At 40.0% G+C, this 22,786-nt stretch overlaps 1 protein-coding gene across 1 annotated transcript in view; it reads right to left on the bottom strand.

Moving 5' to 3' along the window:
* Positions 1-1,533: 1,533 nt before the first annotated feature.
* AFF2 (AF4/FMR2 family, member 2) overlaps positions 1,534-22,786 on the bottom strand; it is a gene marked incomplete at its 5' end in the record, with an annotated part of 32,899 nt that continues 11,646 nt past the window's right edge. Inside the window, 9 exons of the mRNA XM_010086025.1 lie at positions 1,534-2,418; positions 6,936-7,150; positions 10,961-11,010; positions 11,465-11,467; positions 14,444-14,537; positions 14,899-14,970; positions 17,906-18,042; positions 21,408-21,471; positions 22,022-22,161. Coding sequence (XP_010084327.1) covers positions 2,297-2,418; positions 6,936-7,150; positions 10,961-11,010; positions 11,465-11,467; positions 14,444-14,537; positions 14,899-14,970; positions 17,906-18,042; positions 21,408-21,471; positions 22,022-22,161 — 897 coding nt within the window. The remainder of the gene's footprint in view (positions 2,419-6,935; positions 7,151-10,960; positions 11,011-11,464; positions 11,468-14,443; positions 14,538-14,898; positions 14,971-17,905; positions 18,043-21,407; positions 21,472-22,021; positions 22,162-22,786) is intronic.

Genomic DNA, 22,786 nt, shown 5'->3' with positions numbered 1-22,786 from the left:
GCAAAAAGAATGGAAAACTCTGGTTTATGACAAAACCACCCCAACACTACTTCATCTCAAGTACTCAGCCTGTTAAAAAAAACCCAAACTTCAAGTGTTTGTTTTCTTTTTTGTAAAAAAAAAAAACAAACCAAGAACCACGTTTCATCTATTTCTGAATAGTTCTTAAACTCCTGGGGTTTGATTCAGAAGCTACTGGGGCCAGAATCAACATGACAAATGCTGTCAGGTTCACGTTTCAGCCATGTTACCGAAACCCTCAGAGAACAGATAAGGGCATATCGACCACTTCAGAACAGGAATGTGCAGATAATATAGGATGTGCATGTTCTGCAAATGTCCTTTGCAGACAACCCTAAACTGGATGATTTCTCTAATGATGCACCTTGGCTACATTTACAATACAGTCTTGTGGAAGAAAATATTAGGAATTATTGATTTTTAAGAAAAGGTAGTACTACAGGGAGCTAATATATAACAGCTACAGTAATGTTTGTCTTAAATGTGCATTGGGCAGAGTCCTTAAACTGCTCTTATTGCAAATATCCAAGGCTTGCTCTAAAAATCATAACAGTCTGAACCTCCTAAATGCAAATTTGTCCTATTTATCTGGTCACAACCCAGTGAGTAGAATCCAATAACTCACCAGATTAAAGGATATACAGGATTACATAGCAGAAGGTAATTGCAATTAACTAATATCTGGATGGCCTTTAATACACATATTGTATTATTTCAATGAGATGAGACAGAATAATATTTACATTGCTATGAGCACTTTCTGTTTTTAGAAATGGAATTTACAGTTCAGTAAGGTATGCAGGCGTTCTATCAAGAATGAGATGAGACCATTTAAAGTCTTGTGAATTATTGATATAAACTCATTTTGTTTTGTTTCATGCACCAGCGCTTCTTGCAGTGGCACCAGAAGAGCAGTGCAGTTTATAACAAGTGGGAAAAAAGAAGTGGAAAGAGCAAATGTGAAATGGTGTGATTTATTCACAATTGCTTTGAAATTCTATCTGAAGTCTCATTATTATTCACACATTAGAGGAATGGTCCAAAACATGACAGCATGGGTAAACAGATGCAGAGCTTGGAAAATAGGTAATCTGACTGAACTATTCAAGGCCATTATTAAACAAATGTTATATTGCTTTTGGGTAAATCTGGTGATTTTATTTAATTTGACATTGTTTTCAAGATAGCAAGATAATACTGTTCGTTTCTATACTCAGAAATGAACAAAACAGGTGAAAATTGATGCCACATGGATTTATAATGTTTCAACAGTAGCTGGTTAGTTAAACTTCTAGAGAGTTTCATGAAGAATCTGCATACACTTATTAATGGACTTTACATACAATATCAATGCTTAGAGTGTAGCGGTCCTGTTAAAATCTGCTTTCATTGAGTCACTATGCAAGGAGAGATTGTTCTACAAAGAAAAAACCTGGATGAGTATTTGTTTGAGACTAAACAGTAAAACTGAAAGAAAATTCACAGATTTAGTATAGGAATGGTAGATAAGACTATGAAAGCTAATATTTTGAAATTGCCTAAAAACTGCAATAAATCTGCTGCCTACTGAACTTATTAAGTCGACAATAAACAGGAAGAATGGAATATCAAAACCTCATTGCATAGTGTGTCATCATTCTTTAATGAGGCATTCCTTCAACCTTTTACCTCTTCACACCTTTGGTGATCTTACATTTTGTACCTGTAAGATATTCAAAGTTCTCTTTTAGAGATTAAGTGTAGGAAAGATGAAATTTCAGGAATGTACTGTGTCAGGAAATGATGTCAGAATTAAGCGTCGAAAAGCTTGGTTCAGGTTCAGAAGATGATTTTGAATTAATAGCTATAACTTCCACTAATTTATTTCAGAAGGGACTTCTCATATATACCCTCAAATACTTAAGACGCTTTGTACTATTTCTCAGGAATCCATATCTTCTCAAAGTGCTTTTTCATTTTCACTTGAAGGCAGCATGGACTTAAAACAATACTGCAGGGAATGTACCGTTCCATAAAGCACATAAGGATGGAAGGATCCAGGAGACACAAGGCATAGAAAATTGTCGAAAATGATTAGATGGTACAACACATAATGCTCTTGAGTCATAAGTTCCATTTATGGTGACTTCTACTTCCAATAGATAGGATATTAAAAAAGGCAATAAAAATGAAGTTACATGAATAAACTTCCAGAAATGAGTGGAGTTCCACCAGTGATCGTCTCTGCGCTGGTAGAGGTAGAAGAATGGGGATGTTATGAACAGGGCAGCAGTCACTACAACAAATGAGCCTCAATGCGGAGCCAGTGGAGTCCTTGGCGAACGTAACGAACCAGATTGGTCATACTGCTGTGTTGTGTTAAGGGTCCCATCACTGAGTCCAGGTCTACAAAGAACTCTGCAACACACAAGAAACAGAAGTCATTGTTTCAGATAATGGTACAGAAATACATGTATTACTGTGATTTCCCACTCAGCATCAGCAGTGCAATTAATTAGTGCGTTCTCAAGACGTTCTGCACATGAGCACATGGTCAGTAGGAAAGAATTTAAGTAAAGGCAACAATATATTTAAACAGACCAAATTAGATTATCCATGGTGCAAGTCAACCACAACATGGTATGAGTCGTTGCCAACAGTCTTCCTTTAGTTCTGATGATCTGCACTTTCAGTTTTTTGAGCCTAGGTTTGCTGACTGCATGATTTAATTAGCTGCAATGAACTGTGGCACTTCCTCTTCCACGCTGTATCCTCTCCTGGGCATGCAGAGCTCATCTGGATCTTTGCAGAAGATGTGGCTTGCTCTTTTCCCCACTCTCCCATTTTTGTTAATGCCATTGCAGCAGTTTTGGCCCTCTGCTCGTCCTGATGCAGCTGCAGCCCCCAGAGGATGTGTGTGGAGGGTGGGAGGGGAGAAGGAAGAGGGGCGAGCAAATACAATGGGAAAATAGCATCTAGGAGATGGGAACGTATAACGAGAAAGAAAAGATGGGTAAGACCACCGGGATGTGGTGCTGGAAGGGTTAACAGGAGGTGACTAAACAGAGAGCCATAGTTAGGAAGCAACACACCAGTCTACTTTACGCCATGTGTTAGACACTCTCTGGGTGAAAGTCTAATCCTGTTAGGGCCAACAGACCTTTCCTAATTGCTTTCAATGGAGAACTGGATTGTGTCCTCTATTCTCCCACACTTGTCTTTTTGCTCACTGGGGCGCAGGCGTTCCCACATACACAACACTTACACTATATTTAGGCGAGTGGGAGCCTGCTCTCAGTTGAAAGCCCCTCAGAGCTCAGATAACAACCAACAATTACAATAACCGGTGGCTGAGCCCTCACATTCTCACCCTATCTAAAATCCAGCGCGTGGCACTCCGCCAGCTAACGCGGTATTGGCGGCAGTTCGGGAGAGCAGATGCCAGGTACAAAATCATTATCAGTACTTTCTTCAGCAAGTAAGTGCTGCTTTGAGGTCTTCCATCCAAGTATTGACAGCCTGACCCTGGTCAGCTCGGGAGCTACAGCAGTATCACAGCACAAAGCGATTTGGCTGGAGGCAAGCATAATGAGAGCTTAGGGCTATCACCAGTTGCATTAAGATGCTGCAGCCAGCAGTTACTTTTAATCTTCCTTCCTCTGTCTTTTATTCCCCTCCTCCAGTGTAAAATCAATACATTTAGAAGTGATATAATGCACTGTCTTGCTTGCATGCTAGAGATCTCATTCTGGGGTCAAATAAATAATAATTGCTTTAAACACTGAGAATTCACCTTAAAGCCTAATTTCAGTTTAACATTTCTTGAAAAAGCTGCAAGAACTGAAGCCACTTGTTAATTTAATATGTGAAAGAATGAGCCTTTATCACTACTGAGCTGATAGTTTTCTACTGTAGAGAAAAAGAACCACTCTCTTTAGAAGCTTAAAAAAATTATCGGATTTTGTAAAGTCAGCTGAGAGTTAGATGTTATAAATGGTGAACAACTCTCTAGGTGATCCAACACAAACCAGCCCATGGCTTGGTTTTGGGAAGTCTGAAGTTTAGCTACAGATGCAGAGTTTATGGCAAACTCCATGAACTCTCCCACACACTCTGAACTCTACTGACCAGGCGAAACTCAAACAGAGGTACATGGCAGTATGTTCCCGCTTTCCTTTTCAAACCAGATCATCTTGATGGGTCACAGTTCTGCTGTTCTCCCTCTTGCTATGCCTTTCTATTTTACTGGCACATCTTTTGTCAGGCTGACAAGAAAGGCTTCTGTCTCCTGCTCTGAGCCAGCTGGACATAAGTCAAGCCCAAACTGGGAGCGTTCAGGCTTGCTTAGAGGAGCACAAAACCCAAGCTGACAGCTGTGGACAAAGGAAGGCTGCACAGCTCTGACAACATGGAAGATATCTCTTGTGTCTGCATGGTCATGACCTAAGAAACATCTCTTAGGTGTTAGACAGCAGTAAGACCCAGATGTAAAGGCTATTAGACATGACAACGATGGGGCCACATTTTTTTACCCAACTCCATTAGCTCATCAGGGACATGTTCTTGGGCAAGACACCCCCTGTGATTCTGAAGACAACAGAAACAATGAGAAACAATCAATGAGAGCTGACCACAAAAAAAAAAAAAAAGTTACTGGATCTGTTCTTTTTCAGAAACAAAATTCATTTCTATCTTAAATGTGGGTTTCTTTGTGGGTTTGTGTTTGTTTGTTTGTTTTCTGAGATCATTCCTCTTTCAAAGGGAGAAAAAAATGTATTTTTTTTCTGGTGAACTGACCGCCCAAACCACTGAGAGAGAAGCCAAGAGATCTATCCTTTACCTGGAACTCAAGGCAGAGTCTGGGGATTGCATCTATCCTGTTTGCTGTCATGGGGCATTTTTGAACTCACAGTCCCCAGTTAGTGTACCAGAACCTGGGCACTGCAACAGCCAACCCAGCTGGCAAAGGTAGGTTAAAGACAGCGACAGGAAAGGGTAAGTCCTGTCCCAGCCAGCACGATATAGGTGTGTTGAATTATTTGAGAGGTGCAGATGACATCTACTGGAATAATTACAGCTAAGTTTCATGAAGCATTGCAACATTTCTCACATCAAAGCGTCTTAAATATATCCTTCTGGAAATGGAATCCATCATGTGATATGACAAAGACCTGCAGAGTACCACAGCAGCTCTTATACACTTTTTGTTACACCATGAATTTTTCAAATTGCAGTTTGTGTTTAAGCACGCAACTTTAAATCATGTGTTCAATTAGCAATGAGGTATTTTTCCAGACCAAATGTAAAGACAGACACGCTATAGCATGTATGAAACTCTGATCCCTCTCTCCAATGGTTTGTAATACTTTAATGAAATTTGAAGTAACACCAGCTTTCCATTCCCTGTATCATGGCTGCAGTTTGTGAAACAAGATATGAAAGAACAGGGCACAACCTTAGATGTCTCGCTCATGTGAGAAACCCTTATTCATGCATCCAGCCCCACTAAAGTCAAAGGGACTGCTCATCTGAATAAAGATTGTTCCTATATGGCTTTGCAGAATTGGGTTTATTTGATCGTAAATCAAAAAGAGAACAAAGAAGAGTGTAGGGGGGAAAATGCAGAAAGAGAGTCAGCAGGTTTTTTCTCATCCAGCTCTAGGACTGATAACAGCAGTGGCTGGGTACATTTTCTGTCTGCTGGCTGAATGCCTGAGCTATTTGATTCAATACCAAGTAGAACATTTAACAACTCCACAACACACAGGGCTAATTACAAGATTATCGTCATCTCTTTCTCCTATCAGAGCATCCCTCTGCATTCCCCCTGTAACATTCTACAGTACATTTGACAGCGAATCACTTTCACATTTTGTGAAAATGGATGCTGCTATGGAAAAAATCCAAAATGACTGCACTGCTACTAAATTAACCAACGTGAACAAAGACAAGAAGCAGTGGGGAGGACTGGACAGAACTTCTATTATTGTTCCTCATCCAGGGATAGATCATTATGACCCACCATTCAGACATAAAACTCTATAAATCTCAAGCTTAGTTTCTCTAAATCAGTGGAAATTTGCCACTGACATTAATGGGAGTAAGATCAAACTGCAGACAGTGAGCACATTTGTCAGGAAAAGTCAGCGATCGGAAATCTCAGTATAATTTAAGAGAATGAGCCAATTCATGACGAGAATATTTCCCAGTTAGGCTCTGCACCTCTAGTGTCAAAGAAAGCTTTGTTAATGATTTGTGTAAGCCCAAAGCTGGAATCTGAATAATTACATTATCATGGGGAAGTTCACAGCTGGCCAACAATAGGCCAGATCTGTCCTTTAGTTACATCTCAGCCACTCCTCTATACTCGACATAACCCAGTCACAAACTGCTTGCCAAAGCTCCCTTGAAACAACTGTGGTAAAGACATTTTGTTGTTAGGAATAAATAAGCAGATTTGCAATCCAGCCATAAGAGAGTCAAGGTCATGGCTTTCAGTGGACATCTCCTAATCGGACTCCCTGCATAAACATAAAATCTAATGTTTGCTTATTATCCTAGCTTGCATTTTAATAGTCTTATACCGGTTGACAGAGCAGTATGAAAATAACCTCGGTGCTCTATGAGAAGCTGAAACTGTGAACGAATTTGCAGACTCAAAAGCTCTCATCAGTTGGGGCTCATGTTTGCTAAATTATTTGCCAGCTGCTCTGATAACCCCATGTTCAGCATGTGTTAGACATCCCCGCTCTGTGCTTGACAAGAGAAGATACGCGTTGGCTACAGTGACCAGCAAGCAGATTTGGTCTGTTTGCTCAAGCTGTCACAGTTGTGCTCCTAGATGCGGTGGCTCTGGGTCCAATTCCCAACAACGCCTACAAGAACAGAAAGCAAGCTAAAGCCAAAAGGGATAAGGAAGAAGCTGAGTGGGGCACCTTTGTTCTCCTTAGTCAGCTTGTCAGCCATGTCCCAGTGCTCGTAGCTCCGCAGGACGTTGTTGGTGATGTTGACGTGGCTGGCGGCCATGTGGTGGATGCGCTGAGGGATGGTGATGGTCCCTGCCAAGGAGGAGCCGGTGCTGCCCGCGCTGCTTCCAGCAGAGCTGACGGGGGACGGGCTCAGGGACATTGGTGATGGTGTTTCTGTGCTCCTGTGAGAGGTAAAGGGAGAGTGAGTCCTTCTCATTGCTATCCTAAATGCACTTGAAAAATTAACTCTGCACCCCAGTCAGGGGAGAATGTGCAGTAGTATCTCCTGGTTTTATGAGAAAGGAGAGCTTATAAACCTGGAATGACTGAAAATAAAAAGGGATTTAATTCTCCCTACAAATGAACCTGCTATTTAAAAAAAAAATCTATCATAAAAATAGAGCAATCTTTCAGAGAAAGAAGTATCTCATGGCTGTAATGATTTTTCTACCTGCTGCCAGAAGCTGCAATGGCAGTTAGAAAACACTCAATGTGCAATATTGGCTTATTATCAAAGCATTTTGTGGAAACCACAATGACAGTTTGCTCCAAATACAGTCACCACAATAAGTAAAGTGCAAGTCTTAAAAGCACCCTGCAGAGCAGTATTAGGAGATGAGGGTACTGTAGGATTACGAGTATCTCTATAGGATTCTTTAAGACTGGCTACGGAGATTTGTTTCCAATTGCCTACAGTTCATCTGCACAGTTTTGTACAGAGCAGTGTTTTAAGTCACTCTACTTAGCGCAGCACTAATGTTCTAACATAGATTTTCCTTTAATTCTAACACCAGCAATTAGGCATCACCTGCTGGCTGCAGGCAGCGTGGAGGTCAGCACAGCCAGCTCATGTTTAGAGCAGTGCAGCGATGAACGCTCACATACAGCTATTCTCTGAAAATTTGTTTCAGTGAACAAGATTATGGGTTCCAAAAATCTCTTCTTCTGCCCCCATTTGGAACCACTTACCTAAACAAATGCATTCTCTTTGCTGGGGAAGACACTCGAAGCGCAGGGCTGAGATGCTCCTGGCGCTCTCTGCATGAAGCAAAGACACCAAAACTCTCCAGACGGGGATGTTCCAATCCCTCTCTTGACAGCTGGCCACTGATGCAACAGCATCAAGCTCACCCAGACTCATTACGGGCCTGATCCGAACCCTAGGACAGAAAGGCTCCTCTTCTTGGCTTTACAAACCACCGTCAATGGTCCTGAACACGAAGCCTGGGCACAGAGCAGCTGTGCAGATACCCTGCAGGTGCGGCAGGACTGACCGCCACCAGGCACAGCCTTGGGCTGAGAGGCATTTACTGCACCAGCTTTTGCTGCAGATTTGCCCACAGTGCCCTGCTATTACCTGTGCTCAACACCAGGCTCCTGCGATACATTATTTTTCCAGAAACCACGTTAATTCAGCAGCTAGCAGTTTTTTACACAGCTCATATGTTATAGTTTAACCATATCCTACGGCACAAACATTTCATTTTTAAGTCCGAAAACCTCCTGGTTACTTGACATGCCGCAGTGTCCTTAATGCACAGAAGAGCTGAACTATACTAGATTAGGTCTGGGAGCAGTTAAAAATCATAAGTAACTGAGGAGACCAGGAGTATTTTGTTAGACCCACTTACAACAAGCTGACGCACTTCTGCCAAATAAAGCACATTGTTCATTGGATTTACCCTGTTGTGCACAGCCATTATTACTGTGGCGAGTCTATTAAATCTCTCTATTTTGTGCTTTCTGTCGCTAGAGGTGGGAAACATTTCTGTAATGAAACCAGGGAAAATTTGTTTCATTGCCAGTCTGGAACTCAGGCCAATTTTGTAGAGGTTCACAACCCTTTCAAACAAAAGAGGCCAGAAATTCCGGTAAGCCAAGCTGAGATTTTTGATGGTTTGAGATCCCAAGCAGACTACATTTCATGGCAATGGGTAAGTTTTGCTTTGTTAAAAAAAAAGATTTAAGAATCCCCTGCTGTCTCCCCATTCTGAATCAGGCTGCTGACCCGTCTCCAGTTGTGCCATGCCCTGATGGTGTTTGGTCTCTCCTCTGTGCTGTGTGACTTCTCTTCCCATCTGGTACAAATTTGCAGGGGAATAGGAGGAAATTGTAGAGTGAGTAGGCCTGGGGAAGGCATGGTACATGCTGTCAGTGGCAGCACCGGGCCTGTGACAATCCCCACCCAAGATATACGGCAACTATGAGCCAGCTGGAGAGCTTCTGAGGCTAGAGACAGAGGGGACAGAATACCTGGACTGTGGTCTTTGTGTGTGGGGTCACAGGTGTCGTAATAACACCAATATAACAAGGCCTTGTCATATTCAGTTATTCATACATGTCAAGTGCTTACTTCCCTGAATAAAAGGCAGAGGTGTGCACTTCCAGAGCTTTACTCCTTATCTCCAAAGTTAGTGATAAGAGACCCATCAGCTGGGTGTCATGTCAGAAGTGATGCTGACCCCAGTGCTGGGTTTCTGCTGCCTACCTTGTGGCTGGACAAGAATTTTCTCCTCCAGGCAAAACTCACTGATTCTAAATCCTGGGCACCTAATCAGCTCCTTTCAATAGCAAGGGAGATGTCATCACCTGCAGAGCACACACTTCATATTATAGGACAGGAATAAAAGGATAACTTTGGCTCCATGTAATTTTTAGGTATAAGCCACTTCTTAAGGAACAAAAGAGATGTAATGCCCCAGTGGTCTATTTCAGCACTAAAACTTTATGTAAATCTTCTGGTATATTTTTACTGCAAGACAAGGTTTCACTGACATTTAAATGCCTTGAAAAACTGGCACATATTGAATAATTTAATTTAGTAGTTGCTTTTCCAATGATAAAATATCTTTTTGTTTTTTACTTAAAGAGATTTTGTATTTCATCAGTTTGATTTGTGTTATAATGTATACTTACATAACTACATACACATAGACATTCAAAATAATTTTGTGTGTTTGGTGTGTGTGTGTGTGTATATCCCAAAATATTTTGAATCATCTAAGACAATACTTTCCTTTAAGCAAAATGTTGGAATTTTTGTTTTTGCACAGATTCAGAACAAAGTCTGTTAGAAAACTTCAACTCTTTGTGTGCTAACCTTCAGTTCCTTCTACAGTTTTACTACTTTGTTTCTTTGGAGTGTCTAATAGTAATTTCTTCTTATGAACCACCAGAAAGGACCATTAACAATAATAATTTTCACCTAGAATTCGGTCTACTCAAATAAAGAGTGTCTGTGTGCATGGCCAGGAGAAAGGAGCAGGAGAAATGTGTAGCAGGTGGCAATAGACATTGCAAGATAAGGGCAAGGTTGCAGCAGCGACGCACCTTCATTGAACAGCAGATTGTAATGGCATTACCCTGATGCCATATCTGAGGCGAGGGTGTTTTAACATTAGTATGGAACCACTGATAATTGGTTGACTAAGTGCCTTCACATTTTCACCACTATTACGCCTCCAGTTTTATTAAACAGCACTTACCATATATCAATGAAATATTCATTGGTCTTTCATTACTGAACGAATCATTGAAAAATCATTGCAATGAAGGTTAACTTTACTTTGGCTTCCTGAAATGACATAGTACTTGCTAGCTAATTAACAGATATTTTTATGGCCTTCATTTGGCTTGAGAAGCAAACTGTCAAAGAATTCAGGGCAGACCCACCACAGCGGATTTTCGACTTAAGGAGGCTTTGCACAAAGAAGGTGTGTTCCAGCTCTTCCTTCCCACCCACTCTGGGTGGCTCACGTGGGTACCCGATTCAGTTCAGTGGGAGCCCCTCACCCCCACAAGCCCAAGGCAGCTGTAAGATCAATTCTGCAGTCCAGAAGAACATTTTCTACCTGCTACATATTCAAAACATACCTGGAGCTCCCAAACCACTGAGTCATGGCCTGTCCTTTGCCTTTAGAGGCACCAAAACACTTCCCCCCCTCTTGGAACCACTTGTTCCCAGACAGAAGTACTCAGCAGAAAATACTCACTTTCCGTTGCCGCCCCAAGGTGAGGGGGCCTGTGAGGCTTTTGAAGAGTTCTGTAAATACAAAACCAAAATGTAAATAGAGGCAATGCAAGTACATGAATATTGATGACACAAGGCTCAACTCTCCCCGTTTTCTTTGCAAGAGCTACAGTGCATGTAGCAGAACACCTCTGCACATCGGTCCCATAATGAAGTGGGTGGTGGATGATTGGTAGGTTCCAACCAGTAACTTGAAAGTCACTTGATGAAAGAGGGAATACAGTAAAGTTCCAGTAAAAGCAGAAGTCATTCACAAAGAAGTGGTTTAATTACCACTGAAACTTATTCTACAAAGTAAGTTCTTCAGAGTGCAAATTATTTCTTATCTTTAGGGGGACCTGCAATCTTTTAATAAGAAACAAAAATAATTTGGGTTGATACCTTAATGAAATTAATCCCTCCCAAGTTGCTAGGGAAAGTGGCTTGGGATTCAGATAGTAGTAGAAATAAAACTTCTAGTAGGGACCTGCTTGAATGCCTTTGTTTTTATGTGTTTTATTTGCACAAATTGACTTTCCTAACCTGTTTACTCATTCTGCCTTTCATGTCTGTGTAGTGCCTTGTACAACCCTGTACAAAAAGACTGCCCAGCAACAACGAAGCCCAGATTTTTCCAGTCTTGCTCAAACTGGGTGGTATCATACTTAGTTCCCATAAAAAGTCGTAGTATCAGGGCTGAAGCTATCTATGTGTACTTTCTGAAAACAATTACTCCGAGCTCCCTTGCAAAGAAGCCAGCACGCACAGTGAAAATTCAATCCAATTTTACAAGTTCTCTGCAAAGTATTACCATCATGATTACAAGATTCATCTGGTTACTGTAATCACTCCTTTGGATGTGAGGCACAGAGATTCTGCGGAGCACGGAGCAGCTCAGGGCATGGCCCAAGGTCACACAACTGACTCTGGGAGCAAAATCCTACCCTTCACTTCTAAAATACAGCTAAATGTGCCAAACAGTATTGACCAAAGCAGAAAACACTGCCCAAACCACAATACTGGCCTTGCCTGGATGTTCCTGTACAGCATGATGCTGTGTTTTATTAAAGATGCGAGCATGAAATGGAGTGTTTTGCAGTACAGAGTATATGTAGTGTGTATTTTTGCCACCCACTCATATGTAAGAAGGAGGAAGATCTTAAACTCCCCTGGAAAATCTTCAAGGGTGAAGAAGCAGCTTTGATGTTAGTTACTAGTGTCTGGGGATTGTTCCCAACAGTATCTGGAGACAAATACAAGTCCTGTCAGGATCAAGACTAGATCTCAATTGGAGGTAGTTATTTCAGAATGAAAATATTTGAAATATTTTTGTCAATGAGTATTGACAACACATTTTCAAAAACATAAAAATCTTCCTCAAACTGTTAGGTGAAATACATCAAAGGATGCTACTTTTGCTAATCTTAAAAAGTTTGATTTCAATTTTAAAAATGTATCATTTTAGTTATATTTTACTCCAAGTTGTTGCTAAATTTCAAAACTACTTTTATGATGAATTGTTATTTGCTGTTTTGAAATGTCAAAAATATCAATTTGAAACCTTTAATTGGAAATTAATCAGAACCAGTTCTGTCCACAAATGGTTTCAATTTGGACAAAGTGGTATTTCTGAGGAAAAATATGAAAAACAATTCTGCCAAAAAAAAAAAATCCTCTCCAGCTCTGCTGTAAACAGTAGGCTGCTTTTCACAGTTAAAATTGTGCAAAATTTTGAATAACAACTCTATTCAAACAATTTATTTCATTTGTATTACAGATTGTCACTGGTGAACACAGAGAATATTGTGTAACAATACAAAACCAATATGTAGTCAAAAGCTCCCATTCTTTTCTCTTCTCCTCCTATGCCTTTACTACAAAAAGATCCTGACAATACAATCTGTATACACTCAAAGACACTTCTAGCCAGTGGGTTACAGTGCCCACAGCATACACACAGCAACGCTAGCTGGAATACTCAGCTTCAACTGGATGCCTAAAACCGCCATTCCCCGATTTGTCTATTTTATTAAGTTTTAAATTTTTTTCTCTTATTTTCATTTGCATTAAAAGACATTTTCTCTGTGTGGATGGAGTAAAATGGTCTTATGCTACGAGTAGTAATGTGTTCTTCATTGCACCTATTTGCACAGCTAGAGAAAGTAAAGTGGCTTTAAGGGAAGAGAGAATCTCCCCCAGCCCCCCCCCCCTTTTTTTTTTTTTTTTTTCTTTTTTTTAAAGAAATCATTACCTTCTGCAGAAAAAGTTTATCATCTGATTTGTCTAATAACCTTTTTTTTTAAGAGATAATCTACATTCATCTTGGATAAAATCTGAAGTGGATGGAATACATTTCATGAAAATGCTGAGGCTATAGATGTCTCCAGTTCAAACTTAATTTGTTGTGCAAATCCCTAACTGAAAGAAAGCTCCATGAGTAGAACTGAGGCACTCCAAATGACTTCAAGAGAGTCTCAATTTAAGCAGAAGATCAGGAGCAACATTACTGAAGTCACAGAGACACACACAGAGGACACCAGGGAAGTCATGGCTAAGTGGTGGTTGTGAGCATGATAGCACTGGAGTTTGACAGCAGAAGGACCATTTTATCACCATGTACATGAAAATATTAAAATTGTAGTGTTAAAAGTTTTACCGCTTTGCAGTACTAGTATGTCAAAGCCTGGAAAAAAATTCACAGAGGATGGAAAAAACAACAAAAAAAGACTGATGGGCTGACAAACCAGTATAATTACATAATTATAGAATAATGTGTAGTAATAAAGTGCAAGAATTAATGTATGCTTCAGACAGCATTAACCAGTAAAATATAAATATCAAAATCTTGACAGAGCTGAAGAAAGATTCTGTTTGTCTCTTAATTTAGGAATGATTTGTCATTCCTACCCTGGGTAAACAGCATTTGACAAGGTAAACGAAAACACCACCGAGTCATGACAATCAGCTGATCTCCACTCGATTCAAGGTAAAGGCAAACTTTCAAGACATAGATAAGGCAATTTGAAGCTCCACAGAAATAAAAGAAGAAATCTCTGAGCCTGCAATAAGCTTCAGCAAATTTCACTGAATTTAAAATGTAAATTTAACTAACTAAAGCCTAAATAATTGCTTTATTATGGTTCATTGGGGGTCAGTTCATAATCACTTGCACATGGAAATCTTGAAAGAATCAGTTTCCTTTACAGAAACTTGCATAAACATTACATGATGTTGAGAATAATGTTATTTCAGTAGAATTACTGAGTATGGTCCTTTGAATCAAGTGACTAATCCAAAAATCTCCTAAATCACTTCTGTCCCCACTCCCTGGCAGCCATCCTGCCTGCATTTCCCTGGGGAGAGGTTAAATGTGGGACTTTTAAGTCATGCAGTTATACTTGTGAGAGCTCTCATTGCTGGTATGAATTTCATTTCATATCAATAAATTAAACAGAATAAAGATTACCTTAAAATATTCCATCAGAGATCTGGAGTACTTCATAGCATGGTCCTTCTTTAGTTTAAACATTCTCAAGTAGAGAAGTGATAAGCATCGGTAGCTGTGGTAATTAGGAAAGGATTATGTTAATTCCATTGCTTAATGAAACCTATAAACTGTAGAAAAAAATAAATGCTGACCTATATTTTGGAGTTTCTGTTCTAAGGTTAGATTTTGAAACAAGCAAATGGAGAAAGAAAAAAAAAAAAAGTGGTCGAAAGCATTAAAATCCCATCTTGATAAGAGTATAAATTAGAAGAATAAATGTTTAGTCAGCTGCTGAAGAAATCCATTAGTTATCCTTTAATAGTTTAATGGAAAACAAGAATAATGATCTTCTGTAAGCCGCTTAAGTAATTCAGTACTTTTAAAGTCCTCCTTAAGACTTTAGCTGCTTCTCTCATTGTCGCAATGGGACTCACCATAAAACTGCTAATTTCTTGTCCCCTTCCGTGGCAGAAGAGCCTGTGAAATTCTTGAGTCTCATCGCATACCTTGTCAGAAAGGTGAGGAGAGAAGAAATTGAGAGTTAAGATATTTCCAGGAATACTAGTGACACTCTGAACACACAGCCACACATAGATATTCTCTGACTGCAATAGTTAATGTTCACATTGTCCTATAATGAGGACATCAACGTAAAATTCAACAGAAAGCACCACTTAAAATCTGGAGGACTAAAGTAAATCACCAACCCATTTTCTGGGCCAACATGGTGAACGATTCTTGGGCATATTAACGATATTATATCCAGCCCTCTGGGCTGAGGTCTGCAAACATTTGTGATGAGTTTTGGAGAGAAGCATAAGATCTTGGCCCTATATGTACTGAAGAGTAGAGTAATATATAACAAGGTTTTACATATAATACTTTGGGCTTGACTAATACTTTCAAAATCCTTCTCATAAATGCTTCTTCAAAGCTTTCAATATATTTTATATAGAAAATGGGTTTATATACAGGAAAGGTCATGTTCACAGCTTTTTAAGTTCTTGGGTCCATTAATTTATGAGTCTCGTGTACTTGGTCTTCCCTCTCTATTTAATTGCTGCTGTCCAGCATTTGGATGATCAAAGATTGAGTACTCCTACATCCTCTCTCTTTCTTTTCTTCCTTTAACTGAGCACACTCCATTCCTTGCATTTAGTCTCTCGAAAATCAATTCATCGCATAAAATCATTGTTCTGAGCCCTAATGCAATTTCACAGGTACTTGTGTTAGAATAAGTAATAGAGTTCAGCGTTGCGTAAGAAAGTTTTAAGGTATCCAGGCAGCCTTGATGAGTTCTCATTTACAAGGAGGTAATGGAGTGCAGGCAGACAGTGCTGCTCTCGCTCTGCCTTCCTCCCACCACCCCCATCACCAGCCCCCAGCTTGCAGCTGTAGCACACCACGCGATGTGCCTCCTCCGTGTCCTGTCTCACCTGCTCTTTGGTGGTGTTGTTCCAGTCATACTGAATGAGTCTGATCAAACACAAAGATACATGTCTCTGGGATTTTCAGTGTTAATGTTAGGGATTTTAGCATCACCATTAACTTAAAACACCTTTGACAGTCAGATCTGATATTCCCAATCTCTTTGATGCTCCACTTGCTTTCACAAATAGGTTGTCTCAGGGCAGACACAGCTAGTGCAAAAGGGGAAAATGGTGCCTCTGATGAAGGGAGGAGTAAAAGTGAGAAAAATCTTTTATTTCTTATCTCATAGTACAAATCTATGTTAACACTAGGAGCCACATTGAGAAAGTGTGTGGGCACAGCTGCGTGCTTGGTTTGTACATTCAGCACCCAGTGTAGCCCACAAGAATTGTGTATTTGTCCACGGAGTTACTGAACCTGTACCAACCAGCCTGCTGGTCACCTGGGCAATCACCCTTTTTTCCATGTCTGGCCAGTGACAGACTGAATGGGCAAATCAGTCTCCCACTGGCTGCCTACAAGATGCTGCAAACAAGAGTTGGTAAATTAAGCTCTACCTTTGATGGTAGCTGGTGGAATTAATCTCACCTGATTTAGCTATTTAGAAATTAGAGATCTACTATAACAAAGTCCTCCAGATTCTTCCACAGCCAAAAGCAGTTCAAAGAGCAATCCAAAAGCAGCTCAGGTTCTGCTTCCATGCCAAGGTCTATCATGTAGCCTTCTTTAAAGACTATTTCTTTAAATGCAATTTATCCTGCCATACAACTGTAGTTGTGTAGTTCAGGACACGAAGCACTGAACACTGTCAGGGTGCAGGAAGAGTTTCAGCACAGTGGAGCAGAGGTAGGTGGCTCCTTTCCTTAAGTCCTCTGCTCTCTAAGGTTTAACTTGGATTGCAAGTATTGAGTGAACATCATTTTTTGTTGAGTAATCTCTTTCGATTTTCTTCTCTTTATGAAGTGTAAAATGTAAAAACATGACTTTAAATATTTAACAGGCATATTATTTACCTGAGAGATCTGCTCAAGATTTGATACATTTTATTATGTAAATACCTATTTATTCAAAATGTAACACATGCATTATCTTTGGCAGTCCCTAATAGCTAATCTGGCATGTTAAAATCCTGCTTGTTAAAAAACCACTTTGTCATATTAAAACCCAAACATTTAGGGCCTGATTTGCTTCCTTTTCTTTCTCTTGTGTAAACTGCCAGTAATTACACTGGGGAGAGCAAAGGTGCATCACAGTAAAGAGGAAAAAACGTGTTGTCCTGCTTGATTTCACTTTCATAATTTCTGCAAGCAAAGCAAACAAGCCCTGAGTTACTCAGGAGACCATTATTTTTATGGAGCCAACACTATGGAACAGCTATAGGTAACAGTAGCAGATTCTAAAATAATAATTCAGACATTTTATTAGTAAGTAAAGCCTCTCTCATCCATATTCTAGCCTATGAGTCTACAAAACTATATTAAAACTGATTCAGCTGGTTCACATTCCTTTAACATTAAAAAATATACTTTTTAATACAATACATGGAAAGCTTCCTCTCTGGCTATGATCTAAGTTTCAGGCTTTTTTTTTTTTTTTAACAGCCAAGTTATAAACCTCTAAAAACAAGGTTTGTAATAGAAATCCTGATAGACTCACTTTAATGTTTTGAATTATAAAACTACACCTTTTAAAAGACAAGTGTCATTGCCAAACAGTGAAATTACTATACTTTACTTCCACCCACTACATTTCAATTTTAATTTTATGAATATTGCAAATTATAACACTCACATTATAACCTCTAAAGGGGATAATTTATAAAAGCAGTGTCCATCAATTATAAATTTTCCATGACATTAATAAAATGGCAAGAACTAATTATGATGACTTCTGAGATGAAGATGACTTGGACAAATCATTAATACGTTGAAATGGTATTTTTTAAAACATAGCAGGTTCTAATTATGACTGAAATGAGATTATGAAAATGATCACAGAAAGGACATTAACCTGATGAGTTCCACAGTCTCTGAGTACATGGTGTATGGAGATTTAGCTTCTAATGGATCTCGCTCCATAGCGTTCCCGCACTCGATGAAGGAGAGGGCAGCATCAGCATAATTCACCGCTTTGCCAAACTTCTCCAGCTGAAATGGGAACGACACCATCAAGAAAATCCTTCAGATTTAATTTCTAGGTAGACAGATCATAATACAAAGCAACACTAGCATTAGGATGGAAGCAAAGCGATGCTGGTAGTAAAGAATGAATCCACAGAGTATCTAAGGCAGGGTCTATGTTTTTACCAAATCTTTTCAGGTAGTGTAAGGCCAGATGCTCCACAGAGGAAAGTCAACACATGTCCTTTGACATGCATTGACTTACTCAGGCAACGAGGGACACTAAGCGTGTTTGAACAAATCCATATTGCTCCTTGACATATGAACTAACTTTGAATGTCACTATGCAAGGGTTAAGTAACAACTCCATGCCATCTGTCAGAAACCACATTCTGTGTTAAGTGTTGACCAAAAAAAAAAACCCTCACCACTTATGTGATGACTGAAAGAGCATAAAAAAAAGGAGAAAATATAGCACTACTAAATATTTTATTTTACCAGGATTTTATTGCAAAAGGTTTTAGCCCTCATAATGGTTGTGATTAAACTGACTTAGACATAGTGATCTCTTTTTTGTGTGCGTAATGAATATTATATATGACATTTTTATAGTAAGTATTTATAATAGTATTTAACATTTTCAATTTTTGATAGCTGGATGTAAGAATTCCACTAATGCGGCATTTGATATAAGAGACCCAATATACTTTAAATAATTTAAAAATTTCTTTGTATGTCTCTATCAAAATATTTTTGATGCATCTGCATATGTTTTCCATTCACAAAATGGAAGCCTATCCTAGCAATATATTAAGCAGAACATTTAGTATCAGTCCAAGGTAACAGCATATTTGTCTTTGTGGCTACTTCTAAGCAATCTGTATTAGTGGTTCCCTCTGCACACCATTAACTTCAAGTTCTGCTCTTGTGCATTGATTATGTACAAAGCCTCTGTATAATTGATAGGTACTCAATGATCACAAAAGGGGAAACAATTCTAAACATTTTCTCGCTATTCCAATGGCCACTTCTCAGCATATTTTTCAAATTCCTTGCTTCAAGTCTTCCAAAGATGACTTTTTGTGGTATAAAAAAAGAAATCTGGCTGCAAGCAGACTGAAAACAGACACTCAGTTTGAGCCAGAAATGGGATCTGATCCTGCCCTTTGCTCCATACTGGTTCTAGTGGAGTAGGTGGAATTACTCCAGCTCATCACAGCTCAGCTGAGAACAGAGTGAGGTCTCAAGATCTCTTCCATATGGTACAGTCAGTTGCCACTGCAGCAGCCCGTGCAAACTAGTTGATTCCTTACTGCTGTCCCAGACGAAGTTTTCATGGGGTTGCTCCCATACGACGCAAAATGTCCTGCCTTTCACCAGGAATCTATTTTCTGTACAAGCTCAGGAACAGTGTTGCCGCAGATCTCATTAACATTTGCTGACACATTTTTAAGGTCATATGCACTATCTTTCTAGCCACTGCCACACATCTTTCAGTGCTGCGTGTGCTTTGTCATGTCAGCACCAAGTAACCAGAAGCAATTGTTTCCATAGGACAACTAACACTATGGGACTGCACAGCAAATGTGTTACACGGAGATAATTTGTGAGCAGCTGTATTGGGTGGGAAAAAAAAAAAAAAGTTGAGACCTAAATAGCAGAAAGAAAAAGCAGATACTTTATTCACGGGTATTTATATCTGCCAACAAGTTGTATCGTAGCGGATGGCCTCGCATTCCCACAGGAGCACTCGCGGTGTCAAACCGCATGCGACAGGCACAGCCCGCCTGCGGGCAGCAGCACAATGTGCCGTGCCTGCTCCTCTTAGTTCTGCTTGAGAAACACCCTCGATTCCGCCAGGCACAGTCAAAGGTAAGAGGATGGGAGACAGGTCAACACTTTCTGAGTGAATCAGGCTGCAGCGGGCAGGGGATTGACAGGGCACGGTGAGATCACCAGGGCCTGAGCCTGTAAATATTTGCTAGCGCGGAGCAGGCGTTCCTGTGCCAGAACCACGTGTGTTTTCTTTAAAGGTCAATCAGCTGTGGGAGGTGTTGTCAGTTGGCTTCTGCCAGCCTTCCCCACATGCAGATGCTGGGGCTCTGGCTGAACACGCTCTGTGGAGTGGGGCTGCAGGAATCGGTGCAGCCACTGCCTGTGAATGGGCAGGTTGAGAGGGACGGCCGCTAACTTACTGACAGTCATGGCAGGGTGCCAAGCACCTGAACCCACCTCCCACAGAAAACACCCTTGGTGACACTGTGCCCCAAGTCAAAGTGAGCCTGGAGAGCTGAAGCAGGCAGCTCGGTGTGTCAACTCTCCTTCAGCTCACCACCAGCAGAGGGAGAACGTTTATTTTTTTTTAAAGAACATAGCATGTGATTGTTTTGAGGGTTTTGGTTTTTGACAAACACTTATTTCCAAGCACAAAATCCCTGATGTCCAATAATATAACAAAAAGCAAAAAGCTCAAAATAATAAAGCCAGAAGTGAATAATCACCCAGTTCTTCTTCAGTTGTGATTTTGAGGGGCAAAGTGAATGATCACACTCAATTTTAGACATCTTAGTTTAATAAAATAGAGAAGTCAAGTTCCACTAATCCTGCTTGAATGAGCTGCTGTTCTGCACTCTATGCGTGCAGGAGCAAAGTCCCTACCAACAAAGCAAATGGCTATTAAAAGCACTTCAGTGCTAGCAATAGCTTGGACTGAACAAACTATGGTAGAGTATAATCTGTCAGATTAAGTAATTTTATCAAAATCAAAACACTTTGCAAGATTAAGTCAATTTTACTGGAATTTCATCTGGGTGAAATGAGAGAAAAAGCTTTCCCATCATTGCAAGATATTTTGGGAATCAGTGTGTTGCGTCTTTATTTACCAGCCTAAAAGCATGCAACAGAAATGAATGTACTATTTAAAAATCAATTGTTGCAAATTTTAAACAATTGAATTGGAAATATCAAACAGTTTTACCACATGATAATGAGGTGGAGGGTGATTTGCCTTTCTTAACTTTCTGTTATGGAATATTTCATCACTTTTGTTTTAGTCTCAAAGTGAACAGGAAAACAAATTTCAAATACACATCATCCTTCATGACATTATCTTATATCCTTCATAAACAGCATGACTGCTGCTCCTCCTCAGAAGATATACCAGCTATCATAAGGAGCTTCTTCTTTTGGGAATGAATTCTTAAAGGTTAGGAATAGTGCTCAGGATTTGACTTGTTGCAGACAGTGTGTTTATGGAGTACAATCTAAAGCATACTTCAGTCAATAGCAGGGTTCCTCTTGGTTTCTGAGGCTTTAGATGACATTCAGAATGCATATTTTTGTAACAACCAGCTCCATAGTGGAAAGAGACAAAAAAACCTGTGATAGCCTACCAATGCATCTGCTTTATGCTTCAGCTTCTTAGCCTCTTGCATGTAATAATCCGCATTGTGAAGCCTGAAGAGACAAAATTATTTCAAGTCTTAATTTTCATTTAGTTGGACAAACATTGTTTGAGAAAAATCGCTGACTGCTTCCAAGAACAATTTTGACATATACGCCCACTTATCTCTTTAAATCTTAACCTGATATTAATCTGAAACTGTACGCAAAGATAAGATGGGTGACCAGAATGTGAAATAACTCGCTGTAGGAACTGGCCACCAAAGGACCCACTAGTGTGTGCTGAACAGAGGAAGAGGAAAAGTAGTTTAAACTAATTAAGTATAAGAAGTTTCCATTAGAGGAGCTAAAATTAAAAAAATGAAGAATTACTGTGAACCAACATTCATGATCTGAAAACACTTATCAACAGAGTCTTCATTAATCAGTGACAGCGGTTCATGTGTAAAGACTGGAACTGTGTGTGCCTTTGTGCAGCACTATCCACACGGGTGCCCAATGCCAGCCTTATAATCAAAGACACTGTCTTTCACTGGGAGCTCTGCTTGCATGAAAATCCCAACTACATAACATGCAGCTAGCACAGAGATCCAAAAACACTTACACATCATCAAATGTTATTTTGGGTCTTCTGGGCTCAGAATTCCCGTTGGAAAGTGTTGGCATTGCAGACCAGATGTCTGTTTCTAGATGGCTGGTGTCAAGAAGAGTGTTGGCTGTTGGCGTATTGTGAGATTCTTCCTCCTAGAAAAAAAAGGGCTGTTATTAACTCTTCATAGTTTAAACACACACCTTCCAAAAATATAAGAGCTTACATCCACCACCTCTAAAAAACCCCAAACAAACAAAAGGTGAAGGCACACAGTAGCACTCATATATACCCGACTACATCCAGGTTACTTCACACAGCCACCCTTCTATCCATAAGCCTATTAGATTAATTAGGCGATATGACTCCACCTCTGACCCCTCACCTGACCTCAGTCACTCCTAGGTGAAGTCAGCCTGGACACCACAGTGTTCCTGACCAGAGACACTGGTTAAAGCAAGGGTGGGGAGGGGGATTCTAATGCAGAGGGGCTGGATGTAAAGTCAGCTTCATTCAAGGTGTGTCATGCAAATGTAACCGTTTTTCTCTGTACTATTATTAGCTAACTGTAAACTGTCTGAAAACTCTGCTTGGATTTCAGCAAGGAAAAGTGTCCTCACCCTTGCTACACAGCACAGAGAGAAGAATGGAAAGCAGAAGTCAGGAGTTGTGCCTTTGCATTGATTAAAACCAGAAACACAACAGAAGCACTGAAATCAGGCAACTGCAACTTGCAAGCTAGGTCCACAACCAGATAAACGAAATTACAGATGAACCAAT

This window comes from Pterocles gutturalis, unplaced genomic scaffold (assembly GCF_000699245.1).
Source record: "Pterocles gutturalis isolate BGI_N339 unplaced genomic scaffold, ASM69924v1 scaffold41420, whole genome shotgun sequence".
NCBI classification, from domain to species: Eukaryota; Metazoa; Chordata; class Aves; order Pterocliformes; family Pteroclidae; genus Pterocles; species Pterocles gutturalis.
This window is presented reverse-complemented; position numbering and strand designations above follow the sequence as displayed.